A 15234-nucleotide genomic window follows, 5' to 3' on the forward strand; every position below is an offset into this window, starting at 1 on the left:
GAATGCAACTTGGGCCAATCTGATGAATATTCATCAGACTCTGCATTTTCTCTCTCTGGCCTAGCATGTACTAAAATACTTTCAACAAACTGGCATGGCCTGAATAAAGAACGCTGTAAATGCTCTATCCCCAGACCCAACTACTCAAGAGACTAATGCAAATCCAAAGAACTAAGAGATCCAGATTAAAACCCCTGTCTGTTCCTGATATAAATACAATTTGGATTCAAGTCTGCTGCATTCAGGGTGAATGGTCTACTCCAGAGACATTCTGGCTCTCATTTTGGGAGAAAAAGGAAAGACAAGAACAAGGAGGAAGATGAAAACAAATGCAAAGCTAGTACTGCTCCACCCTGAAGCTTAACATCGAGGTATTGCCAGGAGTTCTTCTGATCAGATTATTATTATATTCCCTCTAAACCTGACTGTGCTAAAGACTAGGGGTTGTAGAGATTACACTAGCTGTGAATCCAATCCAGCACTTGGTGCTTTTTTATTTATCTTCAAAAACTCTTCAGGTAATCTGTATTACTTATGTTATATCACAAGATTTGATCCATAACAAAATTAAATAAGACACTGTTAAAGAATATATGACTCACCTGGTTTTTACTACGGAAACTCCATCTTAATAATTGGGTTCGGTAAAGAATGAAGAAAACAGCACATGTCAATACAAGGGAAACAAAAAAAGCAATGAAGAACCCTGAAGCATGGATAGCATGGCTGTAGGAGACCTGAAATGAAAATACCGTATTATATATATACAAAGATATTACTCTAAGATTACAGCTGCACGTAACATAGTAAACTACTTTTAGATGGCCTCATGCAACATCAGGGTTACTCAGCATTACATTATAAGTAGTAATTTTTATTAATATTAAATTAATTTTATTAATATTAGTAATGCCTACTTTCCACTGATTTTGAAGCCTACTTGACTTTAAGTACAACTAGTTCAAATGCCTCTGTAATTCCAAGTAACAGATTTCCCACAGATTGAATTATAAGTGCTGTGACTTTTGGGTGGACTGTACCTAAAGCCTGTTTACTAGCATTGCCAGTATCTCCCAAGTCTCACTGAAATTAGTGGCATTTGACGATGCTCAAAGCCTCAGAAAAATAGGTCTAATGTTAGCTACCTAAAAATAACAGTCATTTCTTGATTCAATAAAAGTCAGTAAACAACGCTGGGATAAACACTAATATAAATTCAGAATGAATATGTAAATAGCAATTGACAAAACCACCTGATGCATGTACATCCTTACCGTTTCTGCATAAGCCAGAGTTATAAATAACAGCAAGGGAACTGGAACTATAAGTCAGCTAATATCTTTGTAGGCCTTTCACTTTAGGCCTTAATTTAATCTTTAAATGGAAGCACATTAAAAATTAATTTTTACTTCATGCTTCACATAGCAAAAGCTAGTTCAATGTTTGTTTAGTTCTTTGAGATGTTTGGATGAAAAACATAGCAGAGCTACTAGTATAATGTTTCAACACAAAATAATCACTTTGCTGAGCGTAGAAAGTGTAAATAATTAACAAGCCTCTTACAAGCAGTGCTTGGTCATCTTTTAAAGTAAAAAGCTGAGAGCATTCCATGCAATCAACAGAATTTCACATAGGAGTCAACAATCAAATGTGGTCTGCAGTTTAAAAAGAATGTATTCCAATTGAACAGCAGAAATTTGTCCTTTTATTGCCTGCTTATTGTGTCTCTGATACATGTTTTTGTAAACTGAAATAAATGAAAGGAACTCCCTTATGTCCTTGTTGACTTTGTTTGGCTCAGCTCCTCAAAGGTGCTGGTGACGCTCAACGCTCACTCGTTGTTGGTTTGTTCTTCATTTATTTATTTTGAAAAATAAAACTTAGTATAAAATAATGAATCCCCCGAAGCACTTCAAGGTTCAACAAAATCTTTCGGTACAAAGCATTTATCTTAGTAAATAAGCCATGTACTGAATTCCTCTTAATACTCATCAGTATTCGTAAATTTCAAATAGAAACAATAAAGAAATTGGTTTCTTAGTCCAACTGCTTCAGTTAAGCTCCCCTGTATCACTAAGGATGACCACGAAGGACACCCAGCACATCCACAGCAGTGTTATTAACAGCTCACTCCTCCTCTAACTCCATGCTGCCTCTCAGTTCCTTGTCAGAAGTTCAGTTATAACTTTTCTTTACAAAAACTTTGAGGAGCAAAAAGAAGCGGAGTTGGTGTCATGCCAAATCAAAATATCTTCATCTTTAAATTTATTTGAAAGATTTAACTATTAAGTCCTTTCTCTAACCTGCTGTTTATTCCCTCCATAGATTTCAATGGTTTTGCCCCTCTAGCCCATACCTCTTGAACATAGCTAACTAACATCTGTGTGTGACTTGAGAAAAATATGGTTCTTCTTAATGTCCCCCAGCTTCTCCAGTTGTGCTGGATGGCCAAAGAGGACATCACACAATGGTACTTATTGAACTATGGAATACCACAGCTCTGCCTGAAGTTCTACTGCCTTCAAGGAACAAGAGATGCTATAGATAGTACTTAGGGAAAAAAAAAACGCTGCCTAGGAATCACTATCACTTTGCCTGAAACCACTTGTGTTTGTCTAATTTCCAAGCACTCTGAAATTTAGAGACCTATCCAGGCTTTTACAGAAAGCAAGAATCTGGTGAAGCTGAAAAGAAGCTTGTTTGAGATTTGGCAGTGAAAAAATGCCAGCTAAGGAATTACCCTGTGCTTTCTCAGTAAAAGCTGAGACCCATAGTGGGACAATCTTTATCAGGGCAGACAGTTCTGTAAGAGGTTAAGCTCTTGTGAAAAAGTCCTTGGATAGGGAATTACCTGTGCTTTTACACTTGAGTAAAAGGAGTATTAGATGGACAGTCCATTTCCTTGGATATGGTAGGGACAAAATAGGCTATAATGCCTGAAAGGACTGCGGTTGGATGCTGCAGCAGAGGAAGCCAGAGATCCCATAGAAGCCACAGAGCAGGAACTGTGTTAGCACTGCAGCCTGACTTTGAAACCCATATGCAAAACTAATTTCTTAAGTGAAGTGAACAAGCATTAGAGGCCTGATTTTCTTTGACTAGGTGCTGCACTCCCATTGAATTGAGGGAAAAAATCTGTCAAAAATCAGGTCAAAATAATCACTATCACAAATTCCACGCACGGTAGTCAGATAGGAGAAATGCTTTTTGCCTTTTTCATTACAGCTTCCTATTCAGCATCAAAAACACTCAGCTAAGGACAGAGCCATGCAGTATTCACAGCCCCTGAAGCGATGCGGGAAGACATCTGGCATGGACACAGAGATAAGCAACGCTCATGTTTTTTCACAGCCAACATTACTTTGTCACAGGCAACCAAGCACTTTCATTCAGCAACGCAGAAGAAAAAATTCACAGGGTTTGTAAAACTTTCAAGAACAGCGCAACAAGTGTGCAATTAAACCACATGAAAGCTGACAGGGCCAACTTAGCACGGTAGTGCCATGACTATGCAAGTAATTTATTCTTCCAGACCCAAAGTCAACATTTAGTATTTACTTGGTCACGTACATATATTGGTTTCACCACATAATTCTAAATAGATAATATCTGAACCTGGGAGCATTTATGACAGTTGAAGCTAGGAGCAAATTACAATACATCTCACCTTTTCAGCATGATACATAAATATTTTGTCAATAGGTGGAGGACAGTTTTGGGAAAGTCAAAAGCTTTCTCATGGTGGCTGTGCCCAAAAGCAGGTGAACAAGTTCCTCATTACAGTTCTCTGTGGCTGGACAATGCTTCAAATGAAAAAAATGGCTAGGAATATAAAGGAACTTTGTAGATTTTCCATACTAAATATTAATACTTTGAGGCAACAAAGCTTCACTGTTTTCTTCCTCTTAAAACTGGAGAAGGCATAACTTGTCTATGATTAATAACCAGTAGCTAAGAGCAATGAGACTTAAGTACATAAGTATATCCTTAGCCCCCTAGGATTTAGCTTAGATTATCCAAATTTAAGAAGGGGAGTCAGTGTAATGTAAAATCATGGCATTTACCTCGGTCTTTTCTTCTTCAGTTATTGTGAATGATGTGGTCAGTGATATGAGATCTGTTTGATTCTGAGAGAAATATTACAAGTATTAAAAATGAGCAGAATACAATTTATAACAGTGCCAAACAGTCTAGAGTCTATACAAAAGCTTCTCCTTAGAAAAAAAAGCTATACTTCTTATTAAGCAAAAAGCTGAAATAAATCTGACAGGAGAGCGTAATGGTAACATTGTTCTGTGGGTTCCACTCCCCTTCTAACTATGCATAGGCTTACTCCAGTGCTTACAGAATTACATTTTTCTGGACATATAAAATCTGGATGGACAGAAAGCACGCAGAACATGATTCAAAGCCACTGCATATGTATTGTGGGGATCAAGGTTTGCAATTCACATCTATCAGTTCTGCTAAATGTCCTTTACTCTTATGCTTCCCTTCTGAGTCTTGCTCTCTGCCTCTCTAGTACACCCTCATGTGCATCCATCATTTTTTTCCTCTAAAACATGTAAGATACAGCAAATACAGGAAAATATATCCAGAGGTTCTGACTATGTGCATTTATATAAACCACAGGGAACAAAACAAACCATATTTAAGAATGAGAAAAGGTTACTTTGGAAGAAACCACTCCTCCTGAGTCATTAGTCCTGCTTCCTACTCAGGCTAACTCCTGTGTTAGGTCACTTGTTTCAGAGCCTGGTGCAACTGAGTTCCCAAAAATCACCAAGGCTGGAGACTCCCCAGCTCCTCACAAATCTCTTCAAAGGTCTCAAACTTCTTATACTGAAATAGTGGTTTTGGTTAAAAGAAATTATTTTCTGATAAAACATGGCAAAACTTTCAATCCCTCACAGACTCCAGGAAAAAGCTCATAGGGAGGTGCAACACATTTTCAGGATACATAGATCAACTGGAAAGAAATACAAAAAGTAGAGAGAAGTGTTACAGGACAACACATCACAAGCGTTCTTTATGTACTTAAGGATGCCCAAAACTTCCTAAGATACGGCAAATAATTATTGTATTTAAAAATTCAAGGTACACCTGGGAGCCTCAGAACCTCATTTCCATACATGCAGGCCTCACCGCAGGTCTCACTGCTTATGGAGACTGGTACTGCTTCCCACATTTTTCTTTACAGAAACTGAGAGGAGCAAAATAAAATTGTACAGGAAATACCTGTGACGAACTCCTGAAAGTCAGCTGTGCAGGCAGTGTCAAGACCCTACCATTCCATGTTTTCTTTGCATCAAGAAGTGCGGTATAGTTGATTGCAAAATATTCCCCAACTGTTAAAAGAGAGGGGAAAAAAAGCATGTGTAGATTAAGTACATGAGATACATCTAACAGTAAAATACTGGCCTCTAAGTAATGGTGTCTGAATTTTCTTCAATAAAACAGTAGCTATGTTGACTTGAAAATAACCCAGCAGAGTTGTGTATCTTTTCTTATACACAATACTGGGCATGATTCTCTGAAGAGCTGAGAACCCTGCTGAGCTCAGCTGCGGTTACAGATGTTTGCAAAATATGAAAAGCAAGTTTAATATGAATAAAACATTTTGGGGTTTTTTTAGGTTCCCCTTTAGACTGTGCTTCCTCGCCAGCAAAAGTACTCTCTTAGGAGCCTAGCTGCAGTAGGCTCACAAGACCCCTCAGCAGGGAGATACAGCCTGAGCCTATCAGCGCACTCTAGAGAAGAAGAATATGGATAAATCTACTCTGTCTCAGAAATATTTCTCCAAGATCCCTGGGGAAGACCTGGGAAAGCACTGGAGCTTTTCCTTTCCAACACAGCAAATCCCCCACATTCAGAGTAGCCAGTTCTTGGCAAACACGGGCCTGGCAACATCTACTAACTCAAGCAAATTTTGCACAGGATCTGGAAACTGCATTAAATGATGCTTCAAGCTACTGAAAAGCATCACGTTTGGACTACTAAAACTTAACATGGGTTTTTTTTTTTTTTTTTTTTTTTTTTTTTTTTTTTTAAGTCAAACAAGTACTCTACACTATAGCCACTAACTCAGTGGTTCTATTCCCATTGAAAAAGAAGAATCTGATTGAGATTTCAGCTTCATTTTTATTCACAATGCACTGGACCACAGGAAAATTGTTCTAGTTATCATACAGCATGACAGCATGTAGTCTAATACAGCATAACCTTTATGTTCTAGCTCCATGTTGGAGTTAGATTTATTTCCTGATTCAGTAACTTCAATAACTGCAGCAGCACGGTTTACTGCATCAGCTCTGCAAGCCCGTTTTCTTCTCTTGAGAATCATTCTTTTTTAGGATCACTTGTTCTTAGGAATGACAGCCAGCAACTCCTTGCCAATGCTTGCAAAAAACACAGCCGCATAATCAGTACAACTTCTGAAACTGTTCTTCTTAGAAATGGAGTCTAGCAACCCACTTAAAATCAGACAACAACCTTGGTCTACTGATTTTTTACCCATAAAATGCAACAAAAAAAACCTAGACAAAACTTCCACCAGGAACAGGTATTATTCAAGACTTCTGAAGCTTCTTGAGGAATATCATAATCCTAAAGAACAAGCCGTTAATTTTCTATGCACATCTTCCAACTCTTGCACATGCGCTCAGGAAAAGGAAACGCAAATTTTTATGAATGTGCAATGATCGAACTGCTACTTAGGGAACGTGCTAACTCCAAGACTGGAATGGCTTTTTTGGTCTATTACTTGCTTTGATTTTGCAATTTGCTCCAGTCTGGGGAGAGCAGAGCTGCCTTCTTTCTGATCAATCATCTTGCTGACTTGCATGGTCTTTTGCAACTCCAGTGTACCTCTACCCTAGCAAGCCAATATGCCATGGTTTTAAAGTCATTACTCAGTAATCTGTTCACTTACTTCCCAACTTTCAGCTTGGATAAATAAGAAAGACTTGTCTGATATGACTAAAATTGCATGTGTAGCAGCTTTTAAAAATATCCAAAATGAACACATACTATAACAAAAGATTCTGTTTCATTTTTGATGGCACTGACTTTTATAGATTCCAAGAGCTCACTGTGTGCCTTGGAGATTAGAGGAAGTTCAAAGTTAGGAGCCAAAATACAAGTTAAAAGAATTTTAAACTGCAGCACAAAACCTGGTAGAGAGTATTTCACCTGTAATAATTTATAATTGGAGAGTTTACACCATCAAAAATAAATAAATATCCTGATTTGAACAGATGTTCTTCCACATGTGTAATCAGGGCTACTTCTTTGCACAATCTGTTACCTTGCAAGAATCTTTTCCTGTAAACCTGTATCCCATCTCTTGTTTCATTACCACTGTCCTTTTGAACATGTAGACCGGTGATATCGTCCAGAAGGATAAGATCAGTAATGTTTCTTGAGAGCAATGTATTGGTGTTATTAATCAGAAGTCTAATGTATGCAGTTTGAGGGTCATGTTCAACATCCACCTGAAAACAGAAATATTAACAGTAGAAAGTAGCCGTATATGCATCTAATCAACAAAATTTGTCATCTTTACTACTAGCAAAAGTTCACTATATAAGTAATACAGTTTTTGAAGGCGTTCTGAGTGACCCGCAAACAACATTATACTTGGTTTGATCTCAGAATCTCAAGGAGATTTTAATTTTTGGTATGTTATGCTGTTGCTTGGAGACAAAGAGACAGAAAAGCAGTAGTTGGAAACTCAGCTCCTGCTGAGCCAGAAGTAACAGAAAACCAGTATCTGAATATCCCTTTGATAGGCAAAACCATATCATAACTTTAAAATCAGATTCTGGAAAATTCTTAATTTTCGTATCACAAGGATGTTTCTTTTGCAAGCGCTTCTCATTGTCAGTTCATTTGCTGCACTCTTCTCTGTTTCCATTCTTTTTTTTCAAGCAACCACTCTCTCCAAAGAGTACCAACTGCCATCTATTTGCCCTTCTCACTCAAGGGCTGATAGAGCCACTACTCCACTTGGGGTTCAAAGCTCTGCTTCCAGTCAGTGACAAAGTTCATGAATTAATAAGCAATCTCTAGCAATGTAGTTAGGTGATTTTTTCCTATTTATTCCATTAAGCATTTGTTAACTTTCATTTAGTAACTATACCCTCTAAATGAAATTACTTTGAGCAGCCTTCTTACATCCCAAATTGCTTTCCCTTATAAATCTATATTAAACCTTGACATAATCAATGAATCAAGTAAATATACCATGAAAGACTTCAGGTTGAAGTCACACAAGCTGTAAATACTATGTTACACAAGTTGCACATACTATGTTACATTCCATAATAAGTGTGCATGGACCTACCCACACAAAAAACTACAAAGGAGCTGGGAAAACATAGGAAAACTGAAAGTCTTTTCCTTCCTTCCTTTGTTTTCCTATACCTTTCTCTTGGTCTTCTGTGAGATGAAGGCAAAAATTTGGATTTTGTGGGCTTTTCCCATGCTTTTAACCAAACAGTAACTGAGGCAAATTGCTACAATAGAATAGGCAGAAAAAGTAGGATGTGTATATTCATAAGTAGGTGAGGGAATATGGAAACATTAGTCCTCTACTTCCACTAGTTGAGAGGTTTAATGCACACTTATACATACTGTATCCATTATCTTTGTCCAACTAAAACTGCATTTCCTCTTCATTTAATTTAATAAAATTCTTATTTCAGTGATTAAACAAAGCAACTCATCAGAGAGATCACAAACCTATTGTCTATTTTCTACTGCAGTTTTCCTCAGGCAGCCAAAAGGTCATGTTTGTTGCATTTGTCAATAACTTTAAAAACTTGTTTTACTTTCCTTATTTCTGATCAGCAATGAGTTTTAAGCTAAGTGGCAGTGGGGAAAATTTGTTTTGTTTTTCTTGATAGCAGTGGATGAAATAGCAGATGAGAACCAAGAAGCAGGGAAACTGTTGGGTTTGATCTCTCCTAGAAAGAATCTTCTCCATATGCTGCTGTCATTGAGATCACTGGCCAGCAGTATCTCCTTCAAGCTGCTACTCTAATTTGCCTCAAGAAATTTTTTCTCACTTTTGGGGCACATCATTACGCTGCCAACCAGAACAGAACTCAATGGCAGCCACTGATGATGGTGATAAGTGCTTACTTCATTTTCTCTCTGCCACTGAAGTGTGTTATCATCCCCTACAACAGATCTCGCTTCAAGTACATGGGTGAGTGGAATGAAAAGAACCACAGCAAATGAAAGAACATTTTAGGGGGAGCTGCCATAGAAGTGAAAGGAACAGAGGATATTTGAAACCAACTTTGAACAAAGATGATTTGAGACACAAGAATGTTTTAGGAGACCAAAATGATACAGGTAAGTTTTTAAAAGCCAAATAGACACATTTAAAGCTTTATTTCAGGTCTGCTAAAGATTATTGTCATTATGAAGTACTACAAAATGTTCATGTGATACTGCAGAATGAAGGTCCTAAAGGAGCACATTTCTGGTAAGGGAGAAGGACTGAGCACTCAAAGTGCAAGTGAAATCTAAACACCCCAATTACAGTCAACGTATTTCTATCATTAGGTGTTGGAAAAACACTGTCTTCAAGAAGTAAACGTATGTCATCTCCATGCTCTGAACAGTCAGTCACAGGTGGTGGATGGAAAATATGCAGGATTCACTTTTTTTTTTTTCTATTTAAAACAGCTAAAGACAACCATATGGCCAGTCTGTCTCTTAGTAGGAAAGCATCTGTTCAAATGAATTAAGATTGAAGTAGATGACAAGGTAAGCAAAGAGAAACAAAACACAAAATGCATTTGAAGATGGAAGACAATTCATATACAATTGCACAGTTTTCAGAAATTTACAATGGGTAGCATTGCAGAATTGTTTTCTGATAATCCTAGCATCTACAGCAGACTAATCTCGTATAACAGCATTTCACAATTTTAAATTAGTAAGTATGAGGCTGTGCTATGAATAGCAAAAAACAACTGCATGTAACAGTCTCAAACTCTCATTTTGAGAAGCTCCAATATAAAAAATGGGAATCCACAGTCCAAAAATATTCAGAATATTCTGTGTTACTGTTTCTTATTCCTGAAATGCTCACTATTCAGCCTCATTAATTATGACATGCAGCCATTTCAATAATGACATTATAGCTAATGAGTGCAATGAATATTCATTCTCTTTCTGTGCAAATGATCTGGTGCAGGTCATAATGTCATCTCTTCTGTACTGGGTACTAAATTCTCTATCCTCAAATGTAGCACGTCAGTGTCTGAATTCAGATTTGCCTTAAAGCTGGATGCACTTTCTTCTGCCAAGGGGAAAGCATTGTGAACTGTCTCTAATGACAAAAATTCAGACTTGATTCATCCAACATGAGGGAAAAAAAAAAAAAACAGGAGGAAAAAAAAGAAAGAAAAAATAACAGACTAAGTAGATCTATCAATCTATGCCACCTGAAAAAGTAAAATGAATGTAAAATGGAAAACTTTAAAATTCTTTGTATCAGCGAGGTCTTTGCTCCTCATAAGCTTTTTATGCAAGTCAAATGAAATTTTTTTTTTTCATTAAAAACTCTGCTCTTAGCTGGGTTCTATTCAGTATGTTGACTGTGACTCTTGGGCTCTTCCATGGCTTTGTGACAGGATGTTCAAGGACAGAGTAGGCGTCACAGAGCTCAGTCCTCCATGCTTCAAAAGGAGTCCATACTTGACACAGGTAAGGCACACACAGTTAAGCCAGTGTATCTCAGAAGGCATATCACATTCTCTAAAGAAGTTTCTATCATTATCCAGTCTTGTTCACTAGCTTTCTCACATTTCTATTTTTACAGATTCACAAAGAGGTATTTTACAATGGCCATAATCAAAATCCTCTGAAGTCTGGGAAAAGATTTCACTGATTTGATTCAGTTATGAATCACCAATGCAAAATTACTCATCTTGCATAGAGAACAACCATCTCAACATAAAAATGTACCCATACTCAGTATGGGTACAATTCTGCCAACAGTTTTTCAAAGACATTTGAGTACAGATTTCCTATCAAATTAACAAGATACATGTAAACAAACCTTACCACAGCACATTTCTGAAGGGTTATTCCAAATCCAGAGGATGCTGACATTTTCAACACATCTTCCGGCTGTGGTGAAAGGGGAAAAGACTAACTAGTGTAAGAAACAATCCTAATTCACAAACTGCAGCACAAGTTAAATTATGTAAATAAGAAAATTAGAAAAAATATTAGAGGTTTTAAACATATTCACATTTAAGACCTTTGTTATCCCAACAATAAATCTTCTTGTTAGCCCAAATTTGTATAGACTACTTATTCCCACTCTTAACTACTAGCGTATTAACTGACATATTCATCTTTTGGCCATCAAACTTCCAAACAAAAATATACTATGCACAAAGTTCAGTAGACTATACAGATGCAATTAATTACTATGTGCCAGAATTTAAAAAGCAATCACATGGCTGTATCTGCTACAATAATTATTTAGAAGTCTCACAACCATTTGGTATTGCTGAAGCCATCTAAACTGAACATAATCACCTGAGACAGAATTAGAAATGTACTGAGTAGAAATTTCCCACCAACATCCACTTTTGATGAAATTGCTATGATGCTTATGAACACTAAAAGTGACAAACCATCTTTTACTGACCAGCTGGTGGTTAACAGAAGACTCTCGTTTGAACAACATCTTCCTTGACCATGAGGGTATCAGAGCAAATATCGAATGGCTCCACTGATCATCCGAGGCTGCAGAAGTCAAGAGCAGGTCAGGGACTTCACTTGCTTGAATCATCATAGGCAACTGCAGTGCTAAAAACCAGGGCAAAACTCTGCATTAGAGTTAAAGGTGGCTCCTGTGCAGCACCTGCTTTGGTGCATGTCATCCCAAGGATGGGGACCATGGTACCCAGTGCTCTGCACACACACAGGAGCCAGCACATTTTCCCCCAGAGCACTGAATTCTAAATATGCAATAGAGACATGAAGGGTAGGTAGGAAGCAGAGGTGTGGCTTGCCCCAGAAAATCCAGCAGGAATTAGAACTGCATCCTATCGAGGGAGCTCACATACACCCCACATTAAATCACCTAATCCATGAATTAAAAAGTTTCAGAGATAAATCAACTCTTAATATTTTCAACACAAAGAATCTTTTCAGCAAAGCATAAATAATTGAAGTACTCTAAAGCGTGAGTGGCCTCACTGCTAAGAGTGTTGTGCTTCTGTGACAGTCTGCCAACTAGCCATTACATATTTCAGGACATATTCAGGACAAAAATACTTCTTGGTTGACTACAGAGGTCAGTTACATTTCAGCTGATCTGGAGTGCCATCAAATCAAACATTTCACTTTAGTAATTAGTAATATCAGTGCTATCCTATACACCAACTCTCACATTTTTAGTAAAGATTATGCCATGATGTCACATGAAACTACAAGAACAGCTTTGAAATTATGTGATAATTAGTTTCATCTAAGAAAAGCACATATGACATTAGTAATAAGAGTTTATACTAAAAATCAGCAATCTCCTTGGCAAATGACTTTCTGTAAATTTTCATTTTGTCAACTATTAAATGTTAACAAAATATGTTGAACATACTGACAACCTCACAAATATGAGAAGCTTCCTGTTTTGGAAAAGGCAGTGTTGTGTTGGAAGAACAATACAGAGAAATAATGTCAGCTGTAAATAGAAAAGACATTCACAGCGCATTTAGAACTCAATGTTTAGATGAAGGTCCCATCAAGTGCATATGAATGCATATGGATCACTGAAAAGGCTTCTGTTAACATAATGAATGAGATCCAGTCCTGCTGCTTACAGAACCCAGATGGACAACTGCACCTTAGGGAGCTTCATGTGCAGGATATCATGCTTTTTATTTGTGAGAGAGTGGTTTATACTGGATAAAATTGTGCTTATACTGGCCAGGAAAAATTACTTGTTTAGATTTTACAGCTAGTTTTAATTCATTTCCCTAGATTTCACTTGCATACTTAAACTGTTCACAGTGCAACAGACGCAAACCAATTCAGGGACCATAAAAATAGTAAGGAAAACTTGGTTAGAAGAACAGTAACACTTAATTACAATACCAAATGCTTGCGTACATTTTCAGCTGGTATTTTTTAGGGCATTCATGCATGCTGCACTTCAGTTTCAAGACGAAGCAACAGCCCAAATCACTTGGAATACCGCCAGTGCTGAACTGACATGCCAGCTGCCAGCCTGGGCCCACCTGGCCACGGCATTCCCCAGCAGATCACACAGGATATTATATCCTGCCTACAATGGCTCCAAAGCTATGTTCTGACAACTGAATCATGCCTCTTCTTACATATATCCAAACACTGAAAGGATTCTTTTCATACTTGCTGTGCCCCTTAGATGTTGATGCAATTGCCACCCCACACCTATGGAGGTGGAACATCAACTTTCCTGTTCTTGACAGACTACAGGAGAAGCATTTTCCCTTAAAGAAACAGAAGCCCTAAGTGACGATATGGAGCTTCTTCTTAGAGCTTGACAAGAGTCAGAAGTCAGCATGGAAATATGTACGGGCTTTGCTGAGCAACTACTGCCTTAAAAGTGTTTCTTTTCTAGCAGACCGCTTCCTTCTGCATCTTGGATGAAGGCGGTCAGACAAGAAGAGGAATAACTGATTCATTAAATACCTTCTGTTCTTGTGCACTACTGCATGAGAGCTCTCCATCAGCATATCCAACTGCAACTGCCCTTTTCATGTGACAGCAAACCCTGATACTTCCCTCTGGACAGTACCAAGTCCATAGTAACCAATTTAATTAACATCATTTTCTGTCCCTCTAAATAGACCTCTGGATTATTAATTACACAGATGACTGCTTCCAAGTTGTGCTTTGTCATCACTTAGAATCCTCAGTAACATGGACAGCTCCCAGCATAAGGCTCCAGGCATATTATTTGGCTTCTCCATCATTGGTAATGAGAGGCTAGGGATTTTGCAGGTTCTTGACATTACATCAAGCAGCCTTGACGTTGATGACAATTACAAGGATACTTCTGCAAATTCACTTGCATCTTCCCAGTACTTAGGGGAAGACTTTGCTCAGATACAATCAGTGTGACGCATGTCTATAGAGCAATGAGCCACCATTTTCTTCTCACCCTTCACGTTTAACAGCACACACTGTTTGCTAACACCCTGATTTCCCCTACCAATAAAGCGACACTTCTCTATCTCATTATTTTTTTGTAGTATCAAATGTCAGTTAAACAAAATATGCTTTTCCTGATCCACAAATACTTAACTGTCACTCAGTCCAGCTGACCTGCAAGAACATAACTGCTTTTCTACAGAATTCGTTGAATACCTTAACCTCAAGAAAACATATTTGTATTTATCAATTCACATACTGTTTCTTCATAGAGAAGGTCCTTGATGGATTGTAGACAGCTGAGCACTGTTTGAAAAGCCAGACACTGAACACCTCAGAAAGGATGTTACAGGCATAACATGCTCTGAGGCTTCCAAGTCTGTCCTAGATTTCTGCTCTGAAATTGCTTTTTTACAAGTAGATTTGTCTGAGGTTAGAAAATACTACTGCTTGACTTCTGAGGCCTTTCAATAACAAGCATCGAGATTTCTTTTTGATGCCCTGCAGATCAGAAATGAGAGCACGCCATTGTTAGTGCCTCTTCAGAGATGCATCTCAATTGTTACACTGACTCTGTACTCTCTTTATTCCTTCTGTTCTCTTACCGTTCTAATCTTTGTCATTTTTCCGGCTGTTTTCAAAAAAGCCATTATTTGAGCTGCACAGTGTTCGCTTCCACTGGTTCTAAACAGAAGCCATTGCCAGTCATTTTTGAAACGGAAACTTTGCTAGCTGAGAAGCAGTTCCAGCCACATGCAGTCAAGCTGCTCAGACAGAGCACCTCCCAGCCAGGAGCTCCCCACGTGCCGAGCCTGGGGCCAAAACATCCCCCAGCGAGCATCGTCGCAGAGCAGGAGGCTTCATCTAGGGCTTCGCAAACACCCCCAAAGATGCCAAATTAAACATTCATCAAAGACAGACAGTAGTTTCACTTTCTTCTGAGATGGGAGAAAATAATCTCTAAGATGAAATTTTCTTTCTTTTCCTTAATGACGTAAGTTAAACATTCCACACATTTACAGTCTATAATCAAGTCAATACATATTTTAGCTTACTTCAACAGCA

General features: G+C 38.0%; 1 protein-coding gene across 3 annotated transcripts in view; it reads right to left on the reverse strand.

Moving 5' to 3' along the window:
* Positions 1-15234, reverse strand: part of EVC2 (EvC ciliary complex subunit 2) — a 67739-nt gene that overhangs the window by 44846 nt on the left and 7659 nt on the right. For all 3 annotated transcript variants that reach the window (XM_021393981.1, XM_021393980.1, XM_021393982.1), the window contains exons 3-8: positions 11678-11838; positions 11083-11148; positions 7307-7493; positions 5239-5348; positions 4065-4127; positions 603-737 (exon numbers count right to left, since the gene is read on the reverse strand). In XM_021393981.1, coding sequence (XP_021249656.1) covers positions 603-737; positions 4065-4127; positions 5239-5348; positions 7307-7493; positions 11083-11148; positions 11678-11838 — 722 coding nt within the window. The remainder of the gene's footprint in view (positions 1-602; positions 738-4064; positions 4128-5238; positions 5349-7306; positions 7494-11082; positions 11149-11677; positions 11839-15234) is intronic.

This window comes from Numida meleagris, chromosome 4 (assembly GCF_002078875.1).
Source record: "Numida meleagris isolate 19003 breed g44 Domestic line chromosome 4, NumMel1.0, whole genome shotgun sequence".
Classification (NCBI taxonomy): Eukaryota; Metazoa; Chordata; class Aves; order Galliformes; family Numididae; genus Numida; species Numida meleagris.